This window comes from Myodes glareolus, chromosome 18, assembly GCF_982192425.1.
Source record: "Myodes glareolus chromosome 18, mMyoGla1.1, whole genome shotgun sequence".
Lineage (NCBI taxonomy): Eukaryota > Metazoa > Chordata > Mammalia > Rodentia > Cricetidae > Myodes > Myodes glareolus.
This window is the reverse complement of record NC_142043.1, coordinates 6,618,724-6,645,992: the sequence shown is the minus strand read 5'-3', so window position 1 is coordinate 6,645,992 and position 27,269 is coordinate 6,618,724. Positions and strand designations below refer to the sequence as shown.

The 27,269-nt window shown below is 39.2% G+C and overlaps 1 protein-coding gene across 1 annotated transcript in view; it reads right to left on the bottom strand.

Annotated features, from left to right (window-relative positions):
- The window catches only part of Tbc1d5 (TBC1 domain family member 5), a 438,360-nt gene that overhangs the window by 38,856 nt on the left and 372,235 nt on the right, over positions 1-27,269 (bottom strand). The window contains exons 17-19 of the mRNA XM_087897893.1: positions 26,427-26,710; positions 22,541-22,606; positions 11,830-11,993 (exon numbers count right to left, since the gene is read on the bottom strand). Of these exons, the coding sequence (XP_087754019.1) occupies positions 11,830-11,993; positions 22,541-22,606; positions 26,427-26,710 (514 nt within the window). The remainder of the gene's footprint in view (positions 1-11,829; positions 11,994-22,540; positions 22,607-26,426; positions 26,711-27,269) is intronic.

The following is a 27,269-nucleotide window of genomic DNA, read 5'->3' as shown; positions in this document are numbered from 1 at the left end:
AAAATGTATAAGACAACATACTTTACTTAAGAGAATGAAAGAGTTGTACATACCTGAGAGGCAGCAGAAAGGTTGATGAAGGACTGATAGCAAGGTTGCCAGAGAAAGATCATCAGAGCCTGACAGGCCATTCCTAACCCTGAAGAGCTCTGATGGGGAGTTAGAAACTGGGACTAAGATGTAAGCAGTAAGCAAACTTGTGTCATGGAATACTTTGAACACTTGAATGCTCTGTTTAGTATGAGGTTATTGTTCCTGAAGAACAACAACACTGCACAGCGTATCTTTCTATAGTCTTTCTCTTGTAACATGCCAAATTCAGAAGGCAAATGGGACTCAGTATAGTTACTTGTACTGTAATGTTTGTTTTCAAACCGTGAATTGTCAATGATAATTATGTATCAAGGAACAACCGAGAGACATTGTATTTCACAGTTCCTCTCTATAATTTCATTCTCAAGAAATGCTAGGTATCAAACTGCATGTTGTTGAAAACCAGGAATGCATTGCCTATATATAGGAATTCCTATATATTCCTATTCCTATTATATAGGAATGCCTGCCTATATATACTGCAATGTCTGCCAGCTATCCAGTTTGCTACATGCTGTGGATGACACCTAGGGCTTGGATTACTTACAGCTCTGCCCAATCACTGCACAGTATCCCACAAGCTAGTATTAAATACATTCCTTTTCATTTCACACATTATCAGTTAAGATCATTCGTGTTGGGCCCCAATCAATCTCATTTCTTCCAGAGCCCTGACATTTTTGATGCATGATTTTTCACACCTATGATCTGTAGAAATGGATTAGCCCCATCTGCACCAACTCCTCTGAAGATTATGGTTTATCAGAAAATGGACATATCTCTCACAACCAAATCTACTTTTTCAGCAAAATCAACTATTTACAAGAAGTCTTTAGTGTAGACATTGTAGGGCAGAACTGAATGAAGTTTTAGGTGCATGTTTTCCCAAGATACCCTTTGTCTATACCTTCTTTCAAGGTGAACCAGATCCATTCACTCCACAACGGAAGGGAGCGGCAGAGACTCTCCTAGCAGATGGTCAATAGCACACAAAATCCTAGGTAGTTCTGAAAATGTCTCTGCCTCTGTGTCAAACCACAGTACTTAGGAGTAAGAACACGTCTTAGTAAGGGTTTCTGTTGTGATGACCACCACGACCAGAAGTCCTTGAGAGGAAAGGCTTTATTTCACCTCATATCTTCAGGGAATAGTCTATCACTGAGGGAAGTCAGAGCCCGAACTCAAGGCAGGAACCTGGAGACAGGAACTGATGCAGAAGCCATGGAGAAACGCTGCTTACTGGCTTGTTCCTCATGGTATACTCAGTCTAATTTCTTATGGCGTTCAGGACCACTTGTCCCGAGTCAACACAGTCCACAGTGAGCCTCGTGGCTCATTCATAAGAAAATGTCCCACAGGCCAGTCTGGTTGGGGCATTTTCTCAGCTGAGGTTCCCTCTTCTCAAATTACTCTAACTTGTGTGTGACAAACTGACAAAACAAAATAAAATAATAAAACAAAACCTAAGTCAAACCACTGACCATAACAGAGAACAACTAATTGAATTTCAGATAAAGAATAAAGTTTCTTTAGTATATTTTACATATTGCCTGTTAAAAAAGTACTCATGGATTACACCAAATTTAGTTGGACATTCTGTATGATGTGACAGTATCTTAGGAGGATGCCCAGGAAGGTACAGTCAGTCTTTCTCCTCTGGATATGGTGACTTTACCTGGTGTGGTCCTAGGCAGGGCCTATCGTAGGCAGAGCACAGAGAGAGAGGGGGTCCTTGAAGACACTAAAGCAGTGGTTTTAAATGTCAGCCAAACATCTGCATGACTAGAAAATACAATAATTACCCACGCCCAGGGATCAGCTTGTAGATGAGGATTTCATTCCTCTGCTGCCTGTGCTGCTCTAATGACTCCAGATTGCTGCGATGTGGACCCAATGAATACAAATTCCTTTAGTCTCACGTGCAACTCTTGCCCACTATAGTCACTACAATCACAGGCCATAACTTCTATCCTGTGTGGCTTACAGCATCCTAAATAACAACAGTATCATTGGAAAAATGCAAGGTTCAGCATTTACATGCTTTCTAACTAGACCCCTTTAGAAGTTTTAATCTTAACTGTAAGTCAAAGCATTAGATGTGCTCATTTAATTGAGAAAAAAAGCTGGTGTGTCTGTCTTATCTCCTTCTGAAAGGAGCTCGGGGTCCTGCATGTGATAGTGTGACTGAGAATGTCCCCAGTCTTGGGCATTTCAACACTTGACTCCCAGTTGATGGTGCTGTCTGTGGCAGTCTGGCATTACTGAAGGAAGTATGCCATCACAGGCAGGCTTTGAGAGCTTAAGGCCTCTCTCTACTTAGAGTTTGCCTTTTCTGCTTTGTGCTTGAGGTTCAAGATGTGAGCTTCCAGCTTCCTTCTGCCAAGCCTGCCTTCTGTTGTTACATCTTCCTGACGCAATGACAGACTCTTAGCCCCAATAGACCATTCTTTCTGTAAACTGCCTTAGTCATGGTGTCTATCACAGCAAGAGAACTAATACAACAGGCAATGCCCTCAGGTAGAAATCTAATTCAGACCTTCATCAAGAATGTCAACAGCCACATACGGCACAGCCCTGTGATCCCAACACTCAGGAGGCTGGGGCAGGAAGATATCTAGTTTGACAAGAGCATGGGCTATAGGAAAGAAGATGCTAACAGCTTCAACGGCAGATACTGGTAAACTTGGATTAACATCCATGGTTGAAGTTAGGCTTTATATAAATGTTAACATCAACATCAGGTACCATGTTGACTTCATTCTTATTTTTTACAATTTAATTAAAAATACCTCACTATTTTCAAAGACCATACATTTTTAAATCATGATGTTTGAATAAGAACTGCACATACAGCATACAAATATGCTTAAAACCCAAAAGATTGCCCAGAATCAACTCATCACAATGTGAAGGTAAGGATTTGTCAGTATCTCTCACTGTATGAGGCCTCCTTTACTCTTTAGACTTGGTGGTAGTGGGTGTACATGTGCTACATGAGCATGTTAATGGCACAATTTACAAGTTCTTTACTTGGTAAGGGAAACAAGGAAGGCTTTAGATAAATATTAAGAGCACTGTCCTTTCTGAGGGGCCTTCAAGGACAGAAAGGTATAAAGATTAAGAGGTCAGAGCAGTGACCCGGGTGACCTCAGGTGCTGGTCTGGGAGGCTTGTTCTGTGCGAGGACAAGTGAGGCTGAATATAGTTTATTTATTGAGATCAGGCCATTATTATGAGTTCATTCAAAAAGAAAAATCAGAAAAATCAGAAATTTAAAAGTAGACTAACTAGTAAGAATATTAAAGGTGAAACTATGGGTAAACAATGTGAAAGGCAAGAAACAGAGTCTAGTCCTGGGTTCAGGGATGGAGGAAGAGAGAGAAATGCCATCTCTTTTAGTATAAGGGGTGTGAAGTACTACCTTGCTCGGAGGAAAAGAGTCTCCCTCAGGCCAATGTAGTGCCCAGGGTATGCTGGCATTGTAGCTTATCATGCAGAGCATGGGCTGCCACTGCCCTTTCTGCTGTGCTTCTGTGACACTTGTGAGTGTATGAATTTCTGACATGGGGATCATGAGGCTTTGGAAAGGTAAGAGGAGGGGCAACAGAGCTCAGCAGAAGAGGAGACATTTGAACTGAGTCTCTGGGCACAGAAATTCAGCTCCTTCTCCACCTGCCCTTGTGTTTGAGAGGCCTGGAGCTGCTCTAATGGAGCAGGGATTTCGTTCTTTTTGAGTGAAATCTCTGTACATTAATGTAACTTCCTGGCAAAGTTAATGTGGGTGTTTTTAAAACATAAAAGATGAGCTGCAGGGACAGGTTTTGTTTTTTTTTTTTAATTTTTAATCACAGATACTAAGGGAAAAGAGGGAGATGGCTTACAGCCTCCACGCTATGACTTTTGGCCTTGACTGACTTTCTTTTGCACAGGGTAGCTGAAAATTTCCTTTTCCTCCTATATCATGCACATGTACATTAAGGGAACAAGTAACTGTCCCTCTAAGGCAGTGCAGTTTGAAAGAACACATAAACATTCAGTTTCCAGAAAGGCCATTGAAAAGAAGCAGATGCTTTCAACAACACATTTAATTTAGCATAGTTCAAACCCATAGACTCCCTGGCCAGCTGCCAACACATCAAATTGTTTGATTTGAGCTCTCCCAAAGCCAATGTGTATGCCTCCTTGGCAGGATTCCTTGTGGGCACAACCTGGTATCTTTATATCTTACAGAGATGATGAAGAAGAAGATAAATTATGGAGGAAGAAGGCCTAGCAAGAGGATGATCGTGCCTAAGGGTGCAATCCATTTCCTGTAATTCTGTGTTCACTGTGTGAGTGTGTATGTGTGTGTGTGCTGGTATTAAATAAATTTATTGAGGCATTATGAAGTTAAAAAGCAAACCTTAAATCCCACTTATAAAAGCAAAATTAAAATAGCATGCTGCACTGTGGAGACAGCTTGTGACGATGCTCCGCTGCCACCCCACGTCTGTGCTGGAATTACACGAATGAGGTGAGACTGAAGACAGAGAGGAATTTATGCGCAAGCATCTAAGTTTGCTCTCTCAGACAACAACTGACTGGCAGACTCTCAGACATAGCAGAGACTCTGAACTAAGTTCAAACAACTAATTGAATGCCATGCTACAAATTCCCAAATTATCTTGACATAAGATTAAAATTCCTAGTAAGGCTTTTAAAAAGCTAAAAAGCAGTCATGGCCTCTAAATTAATTTGAATCTACTTATGCCAATAAACTACATTAAATAGGAAAGTACGGGCGTTTCAGGAAAGCTGCTTTGCTCACTTTCTCTTCTAATTCACTGACCTAATTCAAAACCTGGAAATGGACCCCTAAAAGCTGACTGACCCCTAAAGCAAAGCTTCTTTTTCAAATTTAAATGCTTTCATGAAGGACAAGGTAAGCCATTCTGGCAGAAGTTTTTCACCAAGTTCCTGGCTGCCCATCATACTCAGACTACTGCCCCCTTACAGTCTGGTCACACAGTTACAGTTCTCTATGTTAAACATCCATCTTAACAGTGACTGGTTAGGGGTAACTGAAGAATTTAATTTTGGCCAACAGGAGGAGAAAGGATGCCTGCTGGGAACTCCCAAGTATGTACCCTGAGACAGTCCTGGATGCTAACACAGCAGTTAAGCATCTAATGCCTCTTGTGTTGATGAGATAACTTTTTATAATTATTACTCCCCATTTACTACAAATATCCACAACAGACAGTTTTTACATTCCTTGTACAGATAAAATGTTCATAATTCCAATTCTAGATTACAGTCTGCAATAGATTAGACAGTGTTCAAACTGGCCCTAGTTCTAGAGGTTATTAAGAGTCTTCCTTTATTCTGTTTTCCTGTGCCTGGCAGCACTGCCATGACCAACTGCTGGAAAAGTCAAATTCTGTAAGATCACCAAGTGCACACAGGATGAGGGGTTTCTAACCACTGTGTAGTGCAGACATTTTCGGTTCATGTGGTTTGTACAGGGCCCTGAGCCATGGATACATTTAGATCTTTGGAGATTGGTATGTAATCACCACACAACACGACAAAACACCTTGCAATTCCTAAAGATTTTAAAAATTACTACTGGCTGACACATCAGTTTTAGGATTTTCTTTTTACTATTTTCTCTGTCTTTTACCTAAGCATTTTTAGAAAAAATGACAATTGTAGACTAGTGTTAAAAAAAGCAAAAACTCATTTAACAGTCAAACAAATGACCAACAAAAAGATTTCTAGTAAATACTGGATATCATTATGCAAAATAAGACAAAAATTAAAGTAAAAAAATTGCATTTTGGTCTTCAAGACCATCACCAACAAAAACAACACAAATAACCTAATTAAAAATCTAAATTTAATGAGGTAAGCCTTCTAGACACTTTAGGGAAAGGAGAATAAAAATTCTCTTCAAAATAAATAACAATGTTCGAACTATGGTAATATTTTTGTTTGTTTTTTGATATAGATTCATCCCATGTAGCTATAGCGCAGGCTAGCCTCTGTCTCCAGAGTGCTTGGAGGAAGGCACCACCATCCTGGCTCTACAGTAGGCACTACTGATCATGAAATAGTCAATTTTTAAAATGTTTTACTGCTTTCACATTTTAGTGAAAAGCATAATGATAGAGAAGCATAATGGTGCCCTTTTGCTATTTTTCTTTAGGAATAGTATCTCTGGACTTCAGAGCCTAGAATAAGGTCTTTAATAAACATCTGCCAATCCTTGTTACCTCTTTATAGATTTAGCTCAATTTTGTCTCCCACTTTTTTGAAAACCCACCAAAAGTACGAAAACAAATACAATGCACCCTGTCCTAAAAAGACAGCCAGTGGAAAGGCTTTAAATGGTGCATACTCGGGATATGAAGTGTCTATACCAATTTCAGAAGCATTTTTCAAAATAGCATTAAAGCAGATTTCGCCACACTTATACTGGTCACTACAGCATGTTCATCTTTGGGTATGTTTGTCTTCTGCTTATTTAGCCTTTTTCTAATTGATAACAATTTCTCTGTTCCAGATCACTTTAAATGGAGTCTAGTAATCTGAAAGATACTACATAGTTTAAATTATGGTGACCCAAAGTAAGGCTTGTCTTTGCTTTGATTCATGCCAGTTACTTGTATAAGGAACTGATAGTAATAAATTAAAGGAAACCTATTTTGAGCTTTTGGAGGTCATGGAATATCCCTGTGATAAAACTGGGCTAGTAATGAAAGAAAAGTAGGTATAGTGATGGTAGGTAGTATGACTTAGGTACTGGTGATGCTTTTTATGGAAGGGTAGCTCCCAGGGGAGAAAGATTTCCAGTTATGGGCCCATGTAACGTCTAACTGTGCACTGTATTCTTCTGAAATCTCAGAAGGTTAATCAATACAATCCCACTCTTCACTCACGATTCAGGTTTATATTTCTTGGGTTGGCTGGTATACTCTGCAGTTCATTGTACCAAAAGAGATACATGTAGGGTTTTGCAGTGGCAATACATATCAAACACCTACACTTTCAACATACTGGACAGAACTATCTAGCTGACAGGCCACAGGACATATATGAAGTACTATTGTGGTAAGAACTGACAAAGAACATTGACTATAGCACACAATACTAAAGCTAATGGAGTGGAAACCCAGAGCCTTCTCTTTGAAGAGTACTAGCTCCATCTCCTCAAGGATAAACTAAATTTGGAATCATTCCCCACATGGTCATAGTTATGTATCTAATGTATGTATGGTGTTCACAGTTTATAACATGTCAATGTGGGGAATTAGGCCTATTTCTCAACTTCTCAATTTTATGTTATTTTATTACCTTCAGAAGTAATAAACTGATTTTGTAGACCAATCCATATGCTACCAAATATAACACACAAGAAACAAGTCTCCATATGCTTGTCTCGTTTATGATGTTCATATTCTAGCCCTTCAAACACAGACTTTCCTTACAGACAAATGCTCTGATTCACCATGGTAGTATATTCTACTGTGTTGTAACTTTTGGTTACTATTTTAAATGTAGCTCACATATGTAACTCTTGAAGAGTCAAGTGCTGCTACAAGTTTGTTAGAAAAGTCCATTCTCACAACTTCTTTCTGCTCCCCAGAAACAGTTAACTTTGAATGCTTTTCCCCTCCCCCACTCACTTTTACCTCTGGCTTAAGTTGCTCAATTTTTCATTTTCCTGGAGAGTATTCTCTACCGATTTCCCACTATGTAAGAATGAGAGTTAGTTTTACTGGTCACTGCCAGCTTGTTCCTCTCTTCTCTAGGTAAATATTGTTCACACATCCTATTTTCTCAATAGTTACATCATAATTTGGACTAGATTAACAGCTAGTAAACTTAATTTATAAAATATATATATATGCATCCTAGCAGTCAGGAACAGTGAGAATAAGAAAAAAAGGGACAGCGGACAAGATACATCTTTCAAAGGTGTGCCCCCAGTGATTTATTTCCTACAACCTGGCATTACTTCCTTTAGTCCATTCAGGTATAAACACATATAGATTGAGCCATTGACAAAGTTGGCACCCTGCCAATGCAATAACCTTTCTTCAAGCCTTCAAGATCCGCAGCATTAGGGGACATTTCAGATTTAAACCATAATATTAGTTTAGCTGGGTGTTTGAATAGGAAGTAGATTCATCCCACAGCACTGAAGGCAATGGTCTGCTGTCTGGCTTTGGTGTTGCTATAGATAAAACCTTTTTTTTTTTTCTTCACTCAACACTGTAAGTTCCTAAGATTTCTTTTGTTCTCTTGTGAAGTTTCTCAGTGCTGGATATGAGTGTATTTTTTTTTAACTTGTGTATGTATGATATTCAATCTCAAGATTCCGGTTTTAAATAGTGGAAACACCTTGAATTGTTTGTCTGTGAAGTCCACAGGATGATGTAGAGTGTCATTTTTCAGGTGTCACGTATTTTTTTCCGTCTTTAAGATGAGGTCTTTTACTGGTTTACCCAACCTTCACTGTCTTCTTTTTGTTTGTTGTTTCTTTTTTAAAGCATGTATTTTGGAATGGAACTCATGGCCTCCTGATTCCAAGGCAAGTATTTCACCCAGACAGCACCTAGCCCTTTGAAACATATTTACAGTCACACCCTCTTTTGTTGTCCCCATGTTTTCTGGATTCAGCCACGTTAAACTTTTTCTTATTCTCTACTTCAATCTTGTTTTAGATTATGGTTTCTGGGAAGTATTTCTTCAACCTTATTTTCCAGTTCTTCCATTAAGTTGTAAAGTTTGGATATTATATTTTCATATTTTGTTTTTATTCTGTGAAAGAATTACAGTCAACCCTCCATAGTTATAGGTTCTGTATACCAACTATCACTTGAAAATATTTTTTAAAAAGTATGTGTACTGAACATGCGGGACACAGCACCCCACCTCTTTTCTCTTCAGACACGTAGACTTTTAGCTTACTATCTCTTAAACAGTATGCACTTTACATAGCAATTAAATTACTAAGGGATGATTTAACTTATATGGGAAAAGATGCATATCCAAACATGATATAATTTTATCTAGCGGTTTGGACATTCACAGACTTCAGTACCAGGAGGGGATCCTAGATATACTTCTTCATGGATACTGAAAGATGAATGTATACATAATGTTACTTTCTGAAGTTGTCTTGCCATAAATATTTTTCTTATTTTAGTTGTCTTTTTTATTTTTTTATCTTTGATCACCACATTGCATGATTCTTGGCTGTCTTGATCTAGAAAGCTATGAACTGAAGAGGCACGAGAAAGCACTGTTTGGATGGTCCCTATTGATGGCTAGGCCCACTGTCACATGACCTGGTTTCTTCTTTGAAGAATTCCTAAGGAAAGAATGTTTGTGGGGTGTGTGTGTTCACATGTTCTATGCTGATGATACTTTGGGAAACAAGGGGAGGAGGATGGGAATGGAGTTCCTCTATTTAGTGTTTAATACAATAATCACCCACTGCCCACAGCATAGCCCCATATGGAATGTGTCTGATGCCTCTCAGTCTAGTGATCTTATTTTACACTTTCCAGAGAACTAAAGCTCCAGTCTTCTGCTCGAGGGGCAATGAAATCTCTTCTATGTGCATAACTGGCAACAGTGACAGCTTTGCTCTGTCTTCCATCTTCACTGCCAAGGCCTCAGGTCCTAGTGAATTTACACCTAAAGCAAGAGCCTGCTTAGGTTTTCTACTGTTGATTGAGGATTCAGCTTTCTTACACTGTTTGTTACTCTTTGCCATATACTTCTCGATAAACAGGCTTTACTGCTCGTGTTGTCTGTCCTGGTTTCTTATTTTGAAGTTTGTTGCTAATTACAGAGGAATTTTAGGAGGTGCCGAGGTGAGCAGTTGCAGACACACTGTCTTCCTAGTAAGTCCCACCCTGTTGACACTGCAGACCACAGCTGTGACAGAGCACAGGTGAATTCTTTCCCTCAGAGAACCAGGCACACCTATGTGCTGCACAATGATATTTCAGTCAGCTATGGACCAATATTTAACTATGGCACTGTAAGACTTAGTCACTAAAAGACCTCATAGCCATCTTAGTCTAAATTCAGTACCATGTAGAGAACAGAAGTATTCTGCACTCCTCAGAATGTAGCCCCAAAACTGAGTGATAGACATTGCTTGATTTGCAGATGAGGTGGCTGAGACACTACGAAGTGAAGTGGCTTACCAAGGGTACCCAAAGCTTCATCTTTCATATATCTCGACCAATCATCTCTTTAGGGGTTTAGTAGTTGTTATCTTCCAGCTATAGCTAAATTCCGATATTGCTTCCTCTTTTGGGGGCAAGTGAGTTCTTCATATTAGGTTAGGTGTTGAAGTAGCCATAAATTGTAGCTAAATTTCTTATAAAACTGCTTGTAAAGATACAATACCAAATGGTCAGCCCTCAGAACATACACACAAGTAATAACATACAAACTGAGCAGGTTGTATTTATGTATATAAGAATGTATGTAAGTACGTATGTATGTATGCATGCATGTAGCAATTATTAATGAAAAAACAGGCATAAATTTGAAAACGAGCAAGGAGAAGTATGTGGGAAGGTTTGGAGGGAGGAAAGAGAAAGGGGAAATGATGTAATTATAGCATAATCACAAAACTAAAAGATAATAAAATATTAAAACTAGATGATTAAAGTAGTTGATACAAGCCTTTCATGGATTACACACAAAGGATTTATACAGAGTCCATGAAGACAACATAATAGAGGGGTTAGAGAGATGGCTCCGGTTAGGAGCACTGGCTGCTGCTCTTGCAGAGGACTTAGGTTTGGTTTCGTGCCTACATAGTATAACTTTAGCTCCAAGGGATCTGGCAGACCTCTGTGGGCACCAGGCACATCGATAGTGATCATATATGCAGTACAAGCAAAACCTCAAACACATGAAATTAATACAAATCAATCTTTACAACCAACCAATCAACAAAAAACCTCACCATAATAGAATTGTGATTCATATAATTTTTAAAAACAAAATGCAAAATTATTTTATTTTTGAGGCTACTACTTTATTTATTTATTTTGGTATTCTGAGACAGGGTTTCTCTGTAGCTTTGAAGCCTGTGCTGGAATTCACTCTGTAGACCAGGTTGACATTTAACTCATAGAGAGTTACCTGGATGAAAGGCGTGCGCCACTCCTGCCTGGCTCAGGTTAGGATTTTAAAACAGAAAGACTATTTTGTTTTTTTTTTTCCAACTGTTATCAACTCTCACCAACAAAATGTTGTTTAGTAAAATTTAGAAGGCAGTTGGACGGGGGCCATACCGAGACCTGATGGAGACTGGTGAGGGTAGACGGCACTTGTGTCTAACCAAAGCTCTCTCTTGTAGGTGCTACTCACCAGTAAGCCTTCTGACTTCTAACTCTACCTCAGGGTCTGCCTCCTGAACCACAGAGCCCATAATAAGCAATGGTGAGACTATGTTCTGAAATATGACATACTTTGATAAGAAGACAGAGGAAGGATTTAGAAAAATACTCCATTTATTTTGAACAAATGCTAACAGAGATCACAGTCTTAAAGTATTACTAAATTATAATGATAGCACTAACATACTCATGAAAAAAATAGTTTGTTCAAGTCCATAGATGTGTAAGGAGCTTTACACAACTGGGCATAAGCGGAATTTCCCTATGTGCACCACTCTAGGAGAAAATGAAAGGTGGAATGCAAGCTGCTCTTAAATACTTACAGATTCTTTTCTCCCTATAGTTTTGCTGTGTGAGCGGGAACGTGCGATGTTGCTGAAAAAGGAATCCTTTTTAGAAGCTGATGAAGGTGGGGAGCCAGACGACTCTCTTCCCCCAGGCAAACTCTCGATGCTTGAGGTTGGACTGATGATCTTAGAATTTTGTCCTGTAAGAAAAATTAAGTAGCGCTCATTAAACACCAGACTGTCACGAAGCCACCAAATACACTGGGTCTAATAAATGGTAATCAGCAACAAAGCCACTGTTTCCCAACACTAACATGAATATGTTATTTTTTAAAACAATGAAGTACCAGTTTAGTTTTCAAATATGTTATGCATATGACATAGTCCATATATATTTAAAAAAAAAACATAAAAAGAACCTAATTTCCTGAGATGAAGCGTTAAATAGCTGAGTCCTCTGTCAGCAGCTGGAAAGCAGAGGTGACTGTGCTATGTATGAATATGATTCCAAACTAATTAGCAGAGTGTTCAAAGAGCTTCCTTCTTTTCCCGAATTGTAGAACAGCCCCTAGCCCACTGTCGAGCCTCAGTGCCTCTCCCTGGGCTTGTGCCCTGACTGCAATTGTGGCATCTGGGATGCTCACCAAGTATAAGGTCCACGATTAATAGATGCTCCCTACAGAGGCAGTCTTCTCTCTTGGGTCACAGGTACAAAGTCACTGTGTTACAGCAGGACTAGTAGTTATCTGCCAGTCTCCTGGCTCCGATCTCACCAGCTGTCCTCTGCAGGCCCCTCCCCAGGTTATTCGGGATCTGCTCAGGTTTTGAGTGGAGTGCCTGCTCTCCCTGAGGTGGTTCCCTACCTGTGGTGCTTGGCAGCAGAGCTGCCCCCCCCCCCCGCCCGCCACCCGCCGCCCCGAGGTCCTCTCCTGTAAGGTCTGCAGTGTCTTTAACACCACCCCTTAAGCCCATTCCTTCTTTTTGCAGGAGTGTTTTCCCAATAAATCTATTTTGTTTCTACTTCCACCTCAACAACAGTCTTTAATGAGTGTTGCTGTAATTTCAAATTGAGTACAAGGTTCTCTGAGCTAGAAAAGGGCAGGGAATACAGATTCCATGGTCCTAGAAGCATCCTGTGCTGACTTTAAGCCTACAACAGGAACATTCTGCTCGCCCTTACCCTTACCCTGGCCTTCCCTCCTTTGTCTCCTACCACCTTCCAGGGCCCTAGGCCTTAACTTCACTGGGTTATTTGTTTATGGCAATAACCCATAACTAGGATCTCTCCTGATGGAAAAGATCCCAGAACCCATTTAGAAATTTTCTTGTTAAAATAATATCCTTCCCTCCTTTCCCTTCTCTCTTCTCCAGTTAGGGTTTCCCTATTTGGTCCAGGCTATACTTAAAAGTCACTCAGTAACCCAGTCTAGCCTCAGACTTGTAAGCTAGAACGCTAACATCCCAAGCATACACCAGCATGCAGGAAATCAGGGAGCTGGCCTGGCCTGGCTACCTTTGAGAGGCACGTGTCACAGGGTTTTCAGGTGGCTCCCAGGGCACTGTGTGCCTTGCAGTTCCTGAGAAACCAGGTATTCCCTCAGGCAGTGAAGCATTCAGGCTATCTCATGATTCTCTATATTTCCTAGACACTAAGCAAGCATATAGAAACTTGGCAGGACTATTTGCCTTAGACATTACCCCTGCATATCCCACATGGCTAGCAAACATCACTGTATCCTGGCACCTATCACTGCATTGATGCCGAGAATGACCACTATATTCTGTTTCTGATAAGGGTATAAAATGTCTGATTGCTTACAATAAACTTGTCAGAGCCTCAGTCTTACTGTGGCTCCTCCATCCTATGTGTGGTCAAGATTTCTCACTGGCCATATCAGGTACCCTTGGCCTGGTAAGTCAGCCTCACAAAAATCTAACCTACAGCAAGCTGTACTATTTTATACTTCTATTAGCATTGTTGCAAGTTTCCAATTTCTCTATATCCTCATTAGTACTTAGCAGCTATCTTTTTATTGGAATTCTCTTATTGGAACTCTCTTATTGTCTCATTCTGATTCTAGCTAGTATTTTTTAAGGCATTACTTTCTTTGGTGAAACACTTTTCAAATTGTTTACATTTTTGAAATAGAAGTATATGCCTTTATATTATTGAGCTCTTTCCATACTCTGGGTACAAGTCCTTCATTAGATATATGATTTGAAAGCAATTTTCACTCTGTGTATTGTTTTCACCATCTATATTTTGTCATTTGAAATCCAAGTTTGTAATTGTGTGAAATTTCATCTGCCTATTTTTCTTTTGGTACCTGTGCTCAGATCAAAGAAACTATCATCTACAAGATGGTTTTCTTCCACTTCTAATTACAACTGCATTTTCTAGTCCATCTTCCTGAGACAGACCCTCATTTGGCCCAGCCTGGCCTTGAACTTGGTCTACAGTCAAGGATGACTTTGACCTTCTGGTCTTCCTGCCTCCACCTACTGAGTGATGGCACTGCACATGCCAGGCTTTTATGGTGTTGGGATCAACCTTGGCTTTTGTGCATTCTCGGCAGGAGCTCTTTCACCTGAGCTGTAACTCCCTGACTGACAGTTGACTGCGATGTGTCTGGCTCTGGCGTTAAGTGGCCTATTTTCATGTACAGATGAATGCTTTTCATAAAGTCATGAGTATGTGCCATTTCATCATGTACTTTGCCTTCCATTCTCTTCCTTTTCCTGGGTTCCCACTGTTTGTAAACTGTTGCTGTTAATGGGGCTCTGCAGGGTGTTCAATACTGTTCACTTATCTTCACCTTCTGTCCTCTCTTCCTCCAAGAAGATACTGTCACTTAACACACATTCAACTGCTGCGTGTGTGTTCTGTCACCACAAGTCTGATGCTGAATTTAACAAGTAAAAAGTTCACTCTAGTTGTCAGATTTTTCAACCGCTAAATATTTGATTCTTCAAAAAAAAAAAAACCCTCCTATTATTGATGTTCTTCCTTTGCCAAGACACTGTTTCCACCCATTCAGTCCTTACAAAGGGTTCCTGTAGTCCTTTGAACACATTTACAGTAAAATCTAATGTGGCATTTCCTCAGAGACGGTCTGGATTGATGGATTTTTACCAGGTATGAGCCATAGTTTCCTGTTTTATATTCTGTGTGGCTTACAGTTTCTATAACAATTAGACATAATATGATGTGGCAACTCAGGAAATCAGACCCCATGCCACTCTACCTCCTGCATTCACTTATCTTGCTATTTGTTACTGTATTCTAAAGTTCTTTTCCATTCTGTGCAGTCACTGAAGCCATTGCTTAATTATTTTGCTGGTCTATAAATAGACAAGATTTAAATATCTGGAGTCAGTTATCAGCCTTTACCAGGGTTCTTTAGGTGTTGGGATGTATCACATTATATCATATTATACTATACTATATTAAATTATAGCAGGCAGTTTATAGCTTTGTTGTAGCCATCACTCCTGCTCAAGCAGAGGCTCAAGTTCACCAAGAGTTGAAAGACTACACGTCTCCACCTTTCTTGGACGTGAACACAATACTGCTCACATACATGGCTTCAGAATCTCCAGAATACATTGGAACTTTTGAAAGTCCCCATTGACATCCTATTCATATGTTTAAGATCTTTTTAGGTTTTTGATCAGTCTCTGACTTTCTTGTTAATCTTTCTGCCACCATCTATTTCCATCTAACTGATGCCTTGGGCAGTTGTAATGTTTAAACATTATTGTCAGCAGTTATCTTCCACAGACACCTTATCATTTAGTAAGCTCTGTACATGGTCAAATGAAGATAAGTCTCATGAACCGGGCCTTTCTGAGGTGTTGCTTATAGATTATAAAGTGATAGCTCACTGGGACCCTGACTTTTAGGATACTCTGCATCCATTGTGTATCTCTGTGAGGCTGTGAGGGTGCTGGTAGTCAAAACTACTATAGAGGGGGTGGAAACAAACTAAAGGCAGCTACAGAGACCAATGCCAGGACACTTGGCATTTTCTGTTTTTCCTTGAAAATCTTTAACCTTTGCTTAAATTCCAGGGATCTGAAAAGTTGTGACTTGTTGGGGCCATAGTCTCAGTGTCCTAAAAACTTTCCTATGTGGGCCTGCTTCTGGGTTTAACTTGTCCTGAAAAGCTGCCTGTCTTATGATAAAGACCACCTTACTATTTTTAGAGCTCGTAGAAAGAAGATTCTAAGTACCATTGACAATATTTTTGTTTGACTTAACTATGCGGCAAAACGTTTCATTCTTTTAGTTCTTACAAAATGGTTTCCTGTAGCTCTTTGAATACATATATATATTTAAGTCTGATGAGGAAGCTTCCTAAGAGAGTCTTTTGATTGCTTTTACCCACTTTTGAGCATAATTTATTTTTCTTCTAATTCCTGGACTTTATAAACATAATTCTAACCACTACTTACGGAAGCTGTTAATTGTATAAAGTAGATTTATATGAATCTAACAGTAAATATATGTGAGGTGACTTAAGTCCATGTCCACTCATATTTGTCCCTGTGGAGATGAGCTGTGCTTTATGTCACCATGAGGAAGGTGGGTCTGCATGCCTTATCTGTGCCAATATCTACTTTGCCATTCCATATGTTCCTTTCAAACAATTCTCCTGTAAAACTTTAAAAATAAACAAACAAATAACTATCAAAACCCCACACGTTTCTAGCTCCTGTTTTACCAATGAGAAATGTGTTGGTACTTGATGGTCATCTTATAAACAGACCTTATCCATATTCTTCTGAGCTCTCTATGGGGTCTCCAGGGAAGGACAGGTTGTATTTTTATCCTGCCTGTTAAACTGTTTTCACTCTCCATGCCAGAATGCTTCTTTAGTTCTAGGAAATGTTCTTTATTATTTCTTTGGTTATTAACTCTACTTATGTTCTCTTGTCTCTCAATATTTGACATTAGAGTTCAAATTCATAGTTAATCTAAATTCCATATAGAATATAATATTCCATAAAGAATATAATAATAGAATATTAATCAATATTCCATATTGAATTTTATTATATCCATAGAACAAGCTAGTATTTGTGGAAGAGTTGTGAGCAGTTTGTTCACCATGTTTTGTAAAATGTTAGTTGTCTTGCATATTTTCAGAAAGAAGGCACATGGTATGCCTTACATAACCATGTATGTCTAGTTCATTCAGAAGAAATGGGTGACATATAAGTAAAATTTTATTATACTCTAGTGGAACTTTGTTCTATTTAAAAAAATCACAACAATATCAAAGAACAAAATCTTATTAAGCAAGCCATTTTGTATCAATCACTGTTTCCATGTTTAAATGATAACAAACTAAGAAATCTTTTGATGCTAGATTTTGAATATGTAAGAGTACTGTGCATTCTCCTCTTATTTTTTCTACACTCATATTTCTCAAGTTAGCCTATCTAAGTAATAAGATGTCAGGAGGAGGAACAAGGTACTGATACCTAGGAGCTGCTTGCCTTTGTGTGACTTTACACAGTGTCCAGGAGAACGCTGGAGGCCTGTGTCCCTGCACAGCTGAATGACAAGAAGCCAAGAGGCTCATCTGTACTCACTAAAGACATGGATCTTAATGCCAGAGTGAGTAGAAACAGATTATATCCTGCCAAGACCCTGGAAACACTATTGGATTGGCTACTAGTTTGAAAAAAAAACTGTCTAGAATATCAGAACAATTAAATAGAAGTGTTGCTTTATAGCAGTTTTCCTTGAACAGAAAGTTCCTCCACTATCGGATCCTGAGAACCAGGGAGGTCTGTAAGGCTTCCATTATCATCATTGCTTGAGCAGGTACTAGCAAAGAGCTGGTTTTATGGAACAGGTACCAAGACAACATCTGTAAGTAATGCAAGTGGCTGCTTTTATTCTCCTGTTACAAGCAAGTGGTTCGGTAACTGGCCCAGTTCACCTGGACGGTACAGCTTGGACTTGGACCCTGGCTGGACAGTAGGGATCATGCTGGGCAAAGCTGCACTATCCTACTTCCCTAATGAGACTGGGTATCAGGGATGTGTAGGAAATGTAGCCTATCTAGTACAAGAAAACGCGGATAGAATGATTAAGACCCAGCACGGTGGTGCACGCCATTAATCCGTACACCCACGAAGCAGAGATAGGGAGATTGCTGTGAGTTCTAGGCCAAGGGAAGTTTGAGGCTAGCCAAGGCTACACAGCGAGACCCAGTCTCAAAAACAAACAAGCAATGCTGCTTCTTGGTTTGCTTTCCAAGGCATGCTGAGTTAGTTTTCTTAACTCCAGTAAAACTTCCCCAGAGGTAATACCACACGTAATGGGCTGTGGCCACCTACATTGATCAATGGAATGCCCCCATAGGTGTGTTTACGGCTGATCTCATGGAGACATTTTCTCAATTGAAGTTCACCCCTCTCAAATGACTCCATCTTGTGTCAAACTGTCAAACAAACCAACAAACTCCAGCACAATTGAACCGCTGTCAATGTGACATAGAGAGACATCACTCTTGAACTACAATGTCTCCTGTCTCATTGTCCTTGAGATACCACACTGATACTAACACATAATATAAAACATTCCAACTTTTGAATCTCACCTTCTTTTAAAATTCAAATACTTTAAATGTTCACTCTCTTTAAAACATCCAAAGTCTCTTTCAAAGCTCCAAGTCTCTCTAAAAATTACAAAAAGCCTCTCAAGAGGGCCTCTATAAAATATAAGAAAGTATTTATATATTTCTTATCCCAAGAGGAAAGAACCAGGAAACAGTCACAATGGAACCAAAGCAAACTAAACTCCAACTGCAAAATGATTGATGCCGGACACACATTATCTTCTGGGTACCGAAGACCTAGGCAGCTCCACCTCTCTGGCTCTGCCACCCCACAACACATGTACCTTGCCTTGTAGGCTCAGGCTGGCTCTACTCCACATCTTGGTGGTTGTCCCAGAGTACTGGTACATCCAGTTGCTGGGGTCTCCACTGCAACTGGGTTGCACCTTTACCAATAGCCTCTCCTGGGCTCTTTTTTTTTTTAATGGACTTTTTCTAGACAAGGTGCCAAACCTCAAGCTCTTTCCACTACTGCTATAGTTCTGGAGCTTCTAATTGCAACAGAGGCTGCACATTCTCCAATGCTAAGCCCCAGTTGCTCTCCATGACTCCTTTTTACCTTCAGAATCAGAATTGCCTGGGAGTCTCTCAAGTAAGTACCTAGTCCAGCTGCTAGCACAAGGTACAGTCTTTGCCTGCTCTAGACTAAAACTTTCTGCTGACCCCAAGGAAACACTTCCCAGATAGTTTTCCTCAGTAATTCTGGTCTCATCTTAACCACAGGTGTTTAATGATTCGGCCTCATCTGACAAGTATAGACTGTGCCATTTCATTTTAGTGGTTCTGGTCTCTTCTCAATCATAACAACTCTTCAGCTCCAGTTTCCCAGTGCTGGGAACACTCTGTCTTTCTAGTTCGGTTCCAAAGTCCTTCCAAAACTCTCCCCAGAACACAGTTAGGGTTACCAAAGCAATACCTGAACCTGGTACCAATTTCTGTCTTAATTTGTGTTTCTATTGCTGTAATAAAATGCCACGACCAAGAGCAACTTGAGGGGGAAGAAAGGGCTGACAACTTACACTCCGTAACTGATAGACGTCAGAATGGAAACTCAGGTTAGGGGTCTGGAGGCAGGAACTGAAGTAGAAGCTATGGAGGAGCACTGCTCACTGACTTTCTCTGTATTGCTATTGCATGCTCAGCCTGCTTTCTTATATAACTCAGGACTACCTGCCTAAGCATGGCAAGTGCACTCCCAGCAGGGGCTGAGCCTATTTATATCAAACATTAATCAAGAAAATGGACTACAAACTTGACTAAAGGCAACTGTTGGAAGCATTTTCTCATATAAAAAGGTTCCTTTTCTCATATAACACTATTTTTGTCAAGTTGACAAAACAAAACACCTCAAATCAAAAAGAAAAAATTAAACAAGCAAACAAAAACCCTGACGAGACACTCATTTATTTCTGGAACAAGTATTTCATAAAATCACATTTTCAATCACATAAAATCGTATTTGGTTGTCTCATAACGATTATGCTGAACACAGTGGAGCTGTTTGCCTACCTCAAGCTCAGCACTCACCACTCTCAACAGTAGCTGGAGTACTTGATATAGCACCTTATCTTATCTCTCCTGTTGCTCTGGGAGAAGGAGTTGTCTCTCATCTTTACTGTGTTCTACTCCAATTGACTTGGCCTTCTTCTTCCTGTCCTATTAATTTTCTGATTTTCACCCATCCTTGGACATTTCAGTTATCACTTTATTTTAGTGGTCCCCAAGTGAAGTCTTCCACAGACACGTGAGCTCTTATCAAATTAATGTGACTCCCATCTTCCTCCCCAATTTTCCCCTAGAAGCAACCATATGAAACCTAATGAAGGCTGCTCCAGGGGAAATAGGATGGCAGCAGGGTTGGCAGAAGAAAGTGGAGGGCTTTTCCCATGCTGCATTTAATACCTTTGACTAACTGGAACTGCTGAATGTCACATGTGTTTTGGTTTGACCTTAGGACTATGAACAGTGGCTACCTAGCCAGGGAGATTTTCTCATTTAAATTTAAAAGCAACCTAATAAGTACTGTAATAATATCTCCTTGGGTATTATGTATATGTAGATGTCATATATAAGGCATAAATATGCACATAAATAAAAACTTTAAAGATGTTTTTGGTAATGAAAAATCTAAACCAATTTAAAAGAAATATATGTAATTAAATGGTGTGGGATGCCCTTTTGTATGCTGTAAATATGTCTTATTACCATGGGCTAATAAAGAAGCTGATTTGGCCAACAGCCAGACAGAATACAGCTAAGCGGAAAATCCAAGTGGAGAGTACAGGGAAAAAAGGGCAGAGTCAAGGAGTGAGGAGCCTTCAGAGAAGCAACACGTGAGGTAACAAGTCACGAGACTTGTGGTAAAATATAGAATAACAGATATGGGTTAATTTAAGTTGTAAGAGCTAGTTAATAATAAGACTAAGGTAATAGGCCAAACAGTGTGTAATTAATAGTAAGCTGCCAAGTGGTTATTTGAAAACTGGCAGGTGGAAGAGAAACCTCCAGTTACAATTAAATCTTCCAAAAACAAATTTTGCAGTTGCAACTGTTGGTTTTTGTTACTGCAATTTATAATGCAAAATATAAAAGAAAGCTTTCTAATAATTTTCTAAAAATTATTTATTGCTTTAAATCATAAACCCATTTATATATTCCTATTTTTCTTTTAAAAAACACACAACTACTATACTACTATATGAAGTCAATGATCATTAAAAGTTTGAAATTAATTTCTTCATTTTCTTTATTACTTTGCTGCTTTTCAGCATGGGCAGACATTGTCGAGTCCTCCGTTCACACTGTTCAGGAAGTATGTTAGGAAAACAGAGTTACTTATCTAGTTTAGGAGATGCAGGGGTTATTTCCTTGTGTTGCCCTCCCAAGGTTCATCATCACTGGTTAAGAATCCATGTGTCATCAGACAGCTGGAACTTTCCATCAGACTGACACACTTTCTGTCAGAGTGTGGTGGCAAAGGGAATTCTGTACACACTCAGAAAAAGGGCTAGTTTCCAATTGAGTTGGCTTGACTGACCATCTAAAGCAAAGGTAATAGCCACAAAGCTGGTGATACTGTGGGAAACCAAAGGACCAACAGAAACAGCGTGGCACAGAGTAGGTACTTAACCAATACTCATTGGATAAACGTGAATAAATTTCACTGAATACAGAATCTCAGTAAAAGAAAAAGGAATGATGGATAGTATTTTAATCCAAATATAATTTGTTTATTGTATGGATATTTTAAAGTAAGCAAAACATGGTATCAGTTTTAATTAATGCTGTATTATTTCTGTTTTGCATTGAATTTGTGAAGAACTCTTTTAAATCAAAATTTCTCTTTATTTCAACAAAAAGGTGCAAAGTAAAAGATCAGTGGATCAATCTTAGACATTTATGTTTAAAATTTCAAAGAACTGAAAAATGAATTACCTTTTTGCATTTCTTAAATCAAATACATGGCTAAGATTACAGTGTTCACTCTGACTGCAAACCACTATCACTCCCTCATTATGATGGCTGGCTACACTGGTTAAACTGGACAACAAATTTTTAATATTATTTCAACATCTAATACTTATTCCAAAAACATGTAAAAAAGGCTGGTTGTAATTTTTTAGGTAACATATGGGTAATCAGCATAGAAACAATCCTAGAACAAATTTGTCAAATAGTGTTACAGAGAACCTATTCAATAACAAAAACCCCTTCTATGCAGCTAGCCTACAGAGCATAATGGCAAGGAGGACTTCAAAAATGCTGAATCATATTTTGCAAAGAAAAAGTCAAAAGAAAAGTCACATCGGAGCTTGATGCCACTAAGGTAGGCCCTGAGAGGGACTTTTGTTTTACACAACAGTGCCACTCAGTGGCCAAACTATGGTAGCAGAATGGAGGGTAAGGCCAGAAACATGGGTTTTGGGAGAGGGCTGTGACAATAAAGGTAGTCTGGGTGGGGTGGTGTAGCAGGTGCCAGCAAATGAGAGGAAGAGGGAGAGAGAGAGGGACGAAGCAGAGAGGGAGAGAGGGAGGGAAGCAGACAGGGTGGAAGAGAGAGAGGGGGGAGGGAGAGGGAGGAAGGAGGAAGAGAAGGCAGGATGTGGCAACTGTACCTTGGAGGTCAGTTAGAGCCTGGACAGGAACAGAGATCTGAGCACTGCTTCCTGTAACTACGTCGCCTAGATTTCATAAGAGAAAATAATTAGATATCATAAAAGGAAAATAAAGAATCTTTCGTTTTTCATACTAAATGTTGTAATAAATTTACAATGAAATTACTAAAAATACAGAACAGGAAATACGTAAAAGTTTAGGAAACAAGAACTATTTTAAAGTAAATAATGTTGCTAACATGGTGTTTCCCTGTGAAGATTCTCTCCTGTTTTGGCTAAAGGGAAAGCACACAAGCTCCAGCTACACTAGGGATAGGAAACCACAATGATCAGAAGATTTCTGAGTAGATTTTATGATATGAAAAATGTTAGTGTGATTCTTTAAAACATATCTTTAAAAAGACAGATTCAAATGGAATTATACATCATTTATTAAAAGGTATTCTTTTGAAATTGATTTCTTTCTACATCAGGAAATACTTTAAGCTGAACTTTAGAGCAAATTCCTAAGATTTACACAAGCTCTAATTTCATGTTACCCAGGGAAAACTTACCAAACTTACCACATGCATTTACAAATGTATCTGTGAACTCCACAGCTTTAACTTAGCATCCTTTTATAGGCAATATTTCATTACAAATTAGACCCATAGTAAATGCTCAAATCAAAACAGAACAGTTGTAAACACAGACAGGAAGCAGAGGGGTGGGGAGAGCACATTTTAGTGACCCAGATAAGGAAAAAAAGGAGCACGAAAGGAGGTGCCACCAAGAGTGGAGGCACACAGACATTGCATTTTGAGCTTTCTCTTTTTGTGTTTCTTTCTGGGGTGGCAGTGTTCAACAAAGAGCATCTTCAGAATAACGCCCTGGAGGCAGCAATGTCTGAAGGTTATTTGGAGTTACCTAAGTAAAAGGATTCCAGTCTTTTGAAAGGCACCACCAGATATCTCAGGTATAATCTTTAGTTTTTCTATTTCATTCACACACACACACACACACACACACACACTACTAGTATATATAAATTTACTAATAAATAAAATTACTAATTAATATACTATACACTATATGCACTTTACTAGCCTCTATATATTATTATATATTATACTTATACTATTATATATTATTACATATTATATATTATTATATTAGTATACTAGTAAAAATTGACTTTAAATGAATTAACATCCCTTAATGTTCTGGTGACCTAATGCACTGTGATTTGCAGCAAGATTGCATGGTGACATTACATCATTTCTATCAACTAAAAGAACAAACAAATGTTTGCCTATCTCCAAAATAAAATTTGTTCACAGGAACATAATCCAAAGAAGTGCTTAAAGTAGAAATGGTTACAATCTGACTTTTCATAATACAATTAACTAAGCTGACTGATAAAGGATAGACTTTTCAAGTTTGTACAAGCTACCCATTTTGCTACAAAGATTTTCAAAGATCTCTTGCAGTCTATGTAGTCATGGAGATTCACTTTAATACAAATCTTACTGAGAAGATGAAGGGCTAGCTCTGCTGTCTTTTTCTTCAGTGGCTACACAAACTACACCAAGCACTTGAAGATGCACATGCATGGGTCTGGGCAACACGACTTCCATTTTACAATTACAAATAACTATGGTCTATAAAAGTCACAATGTTTTCATCTTTACAAACAACCACATTATCTCTCCTCAAAGGCATGAGGTGGATGGTTCTATACAGCATTAGACTGCAGACAGGCTGCTGTGTTCAAGAGCTGTCTGTGAGGACAGCACAGCAGTGTCTGTGGGAAACTAACATCACGGCCAATGTTGGAGGAATGCTCTTTCAACGTAAAGTTAATGATATAATTGTCACCCAAAGCATCACAGGTTTTCTGAGCTTGCAGACGTCCTAGGCACCAGTGCAGTCAGGCTTCAGGGTTGTTTAGGGTTTACGAGAAGGTGACTAGAGGAAGGTCATGATGGAAGCAGTTTTCTCTATCTCTCTCTGCTGTGACAAGGCTTTTGGGAGAGGGTGGGTGCTGGTGTGAGCATAATGAGCCCAGAACAAACTAGAAGAGCTGTTAAAACAACAAACAAAACAAAACAAAAAACCCAACAAACAAACAAACAATCACACAAATGAAAAGCAGGGCCATTCCTTTGGCTGGGGAGCAGTTACAGATGCTTCAGTGACACTCATTCCAGCAGGGAGCTGAGACTCTGCTGGCTCCTGACAACTGGGGAATTAGTTTTCACCAATTGTTCCATCTCCACGCACTTCCTTTCTCACTTATGTGATATTAATACTTGACATTTCCTTAGAGATACAACTTTATATTTCTATAGTCATTTGGCTTGGTTTCTCAGAAAATTTAAGCTAAAGCATTAAGAGATTCTCTGACTCATTTGCCTGCTATCAGTTAGAATTACAACAGACTAAAGCTTGTTATCAAAGCAATATTGAAATCATATTTGTTTACAACAATAAAACAGTACAATTAAGAGATATAAAAAATAACATTCATTTCCATTCTGAAAGTGGGCATGTCTCTTGGCATTAAAACACATTTTCAACATGTTAATGATTTGATGTCTTCTTTTCTTTAAATCATGTGCAACAATTCTATATGAAAATGAGAAGAATGTAATTTTAAATGAGACATTCTCATAGAAGGTAAACTGAATATTCTAATATGCCTTAAATACTAAACATATAAAACTTAGTATTTCACATAGACAAAAAACCAGAAAAACTAATATGATGACAGCAATGGAGGGCTTCAGATGTATGTATGTATGTACACATGTGCAACGGAGGGCTTTAGATGTACATATGTGTACACATGTGCATGGCATCTATCACCAGGGACTAAATCCAATTTAAATTCTAATTTGTAAAACCTTTACAATAATTTTGTATGTGATAACCTTATGCACAGCATACAGTTGTAATTTTGTTTTTGTTGCCATCACCATTGTTATCGATACCACTGAGTACTAAATGCTGCCATTAACATAGTTATTCCTTTGAGATACGAATCAAGTTTTAGTCAGGATGTTTACTGGGAAGAATGGCCACAAACTGCTGTGCTTCTGTGCAGCTTTTGCTGCCGTGTTTCTATTTCTTACTTCCAGTGTACAGTCAATATTCCACAGATAAAAAGAAATGTAATTGTTTCTAATTTGCTAGGAAAAGAGGGGCCTAGCATGGAAAATAAGGGTGAAGGCTCTAAGTAGGAATGTAGAAGGCTCCCTGTGGGCAGAGAAGGAAGTACTGGACAGGCCCTGAAACAAGGGAGAGCAGCCAGAGTGCTCAGGATAGCCTTTCTCACCAAATGAGGTCCATGGGCTCCATCATTCCTTGGGTTTACCTGCTCTTATACCCAGTCTACGGCTATACCATTTAGTGCATGAACTTGAATGCTTATTTTGGCTGCTTATGATTTTCTTCAGCTTTTTTTTCTCCTAAAGATTCAGTTTGTACTCCTTAGCAATGAAATAGGTGGATGGGATGAGAGACCACACACTTTCCTCTAAATCACTGCCACGCTGTGAATGCTGTGACTGGTCTATACAGCCCAGGTAACTAAGAGTCTTCTGAAAGCACTTCTTACACAGCTACCAGAGAACACAGTCAGCAGATGAGAGAGTTCATACCATCATGTAAGACGGGCATTTATATGACAGAAATGTAAACCAAACTGTGACAAAAAGTTGTCAAATACCTTCTTAATCAAAAGTACAATATCTAACTTGTAAGTGAAAAAGGATCACATACAACAGACTTTTAAAAACTAAGTTTTCATGGATTTCTGCTTCTGGGATGTTGGTTTTTCAAAGGCAAGTGAGAAAATCTCAGGCTACACTTCAGGTTCTTTGAATTTACTGAAATTTTTTCCTACCTTTGTTCAACTGTACCGGCATGCTTTCAGATTTCATCAGCCGCTGCTGCTGCTGCTGCTGCTGTTGCTGCCGCTGCTGTTGCTGCCGCTGCTGTTGCTGCTGCACATGATGCCTTGGGGCTTCCTCAGAGGTGGTGATGGCAGCAGAAAAAGAGCTGTTGCTCCCAGGCACGGGGCCACCCATACTGCCTGGAACCGAGGCTGGGGAAATCAACTTTCTTCCAAAGTTAATCAGGCTGTTGGAGACCTTGTGTATATTCAAGGGAGCACCTCTGGCATTGGTCCTTTGAGATGAAAAAGGGAACATCAAGTGAAGTGGGAAAACATTTAACTTGGAGGATAATGCCATTTCGCATATTCCCCTGGAATAAAAACAACTTGTCCAATCTTGGGAAAAGCTGTTTACTAAGTCAGCTATGTAAAGAAGTATGGACCTAATGTGACCACAGAATAGTACTGTGGCTTGTGGAGAATGAGTCTCGTCATTCCTTCCTTCCACAGGACACACTGTGTGCCAACACTGTGCTAGTTTCTAAGTCTGCAGCTGTTAAAGAGAAGTATGTGTTAGCCTGACTTTCTCAGCTGAACAGCATACCTGACACTATATAACTTAAGTGGGGTATGACAGAAAGAAGGGAAATTAGGAGATAGGAAGGAAAAATGTCTTTGCCCTGCGCTTGCTTGACGCCTCTAGCAGCTAAAAATCAAGGATTCACATTTTCTAAGCAGCTTTCTCTTTTCCTAAGTACAAACTTGTAATTTTCGAGGACTCTTGATTTTACTTTGTCAGATGATAACCCATCCAAGGCATCTCTGCAGCCACATGTAAACTGTCTGTCAACC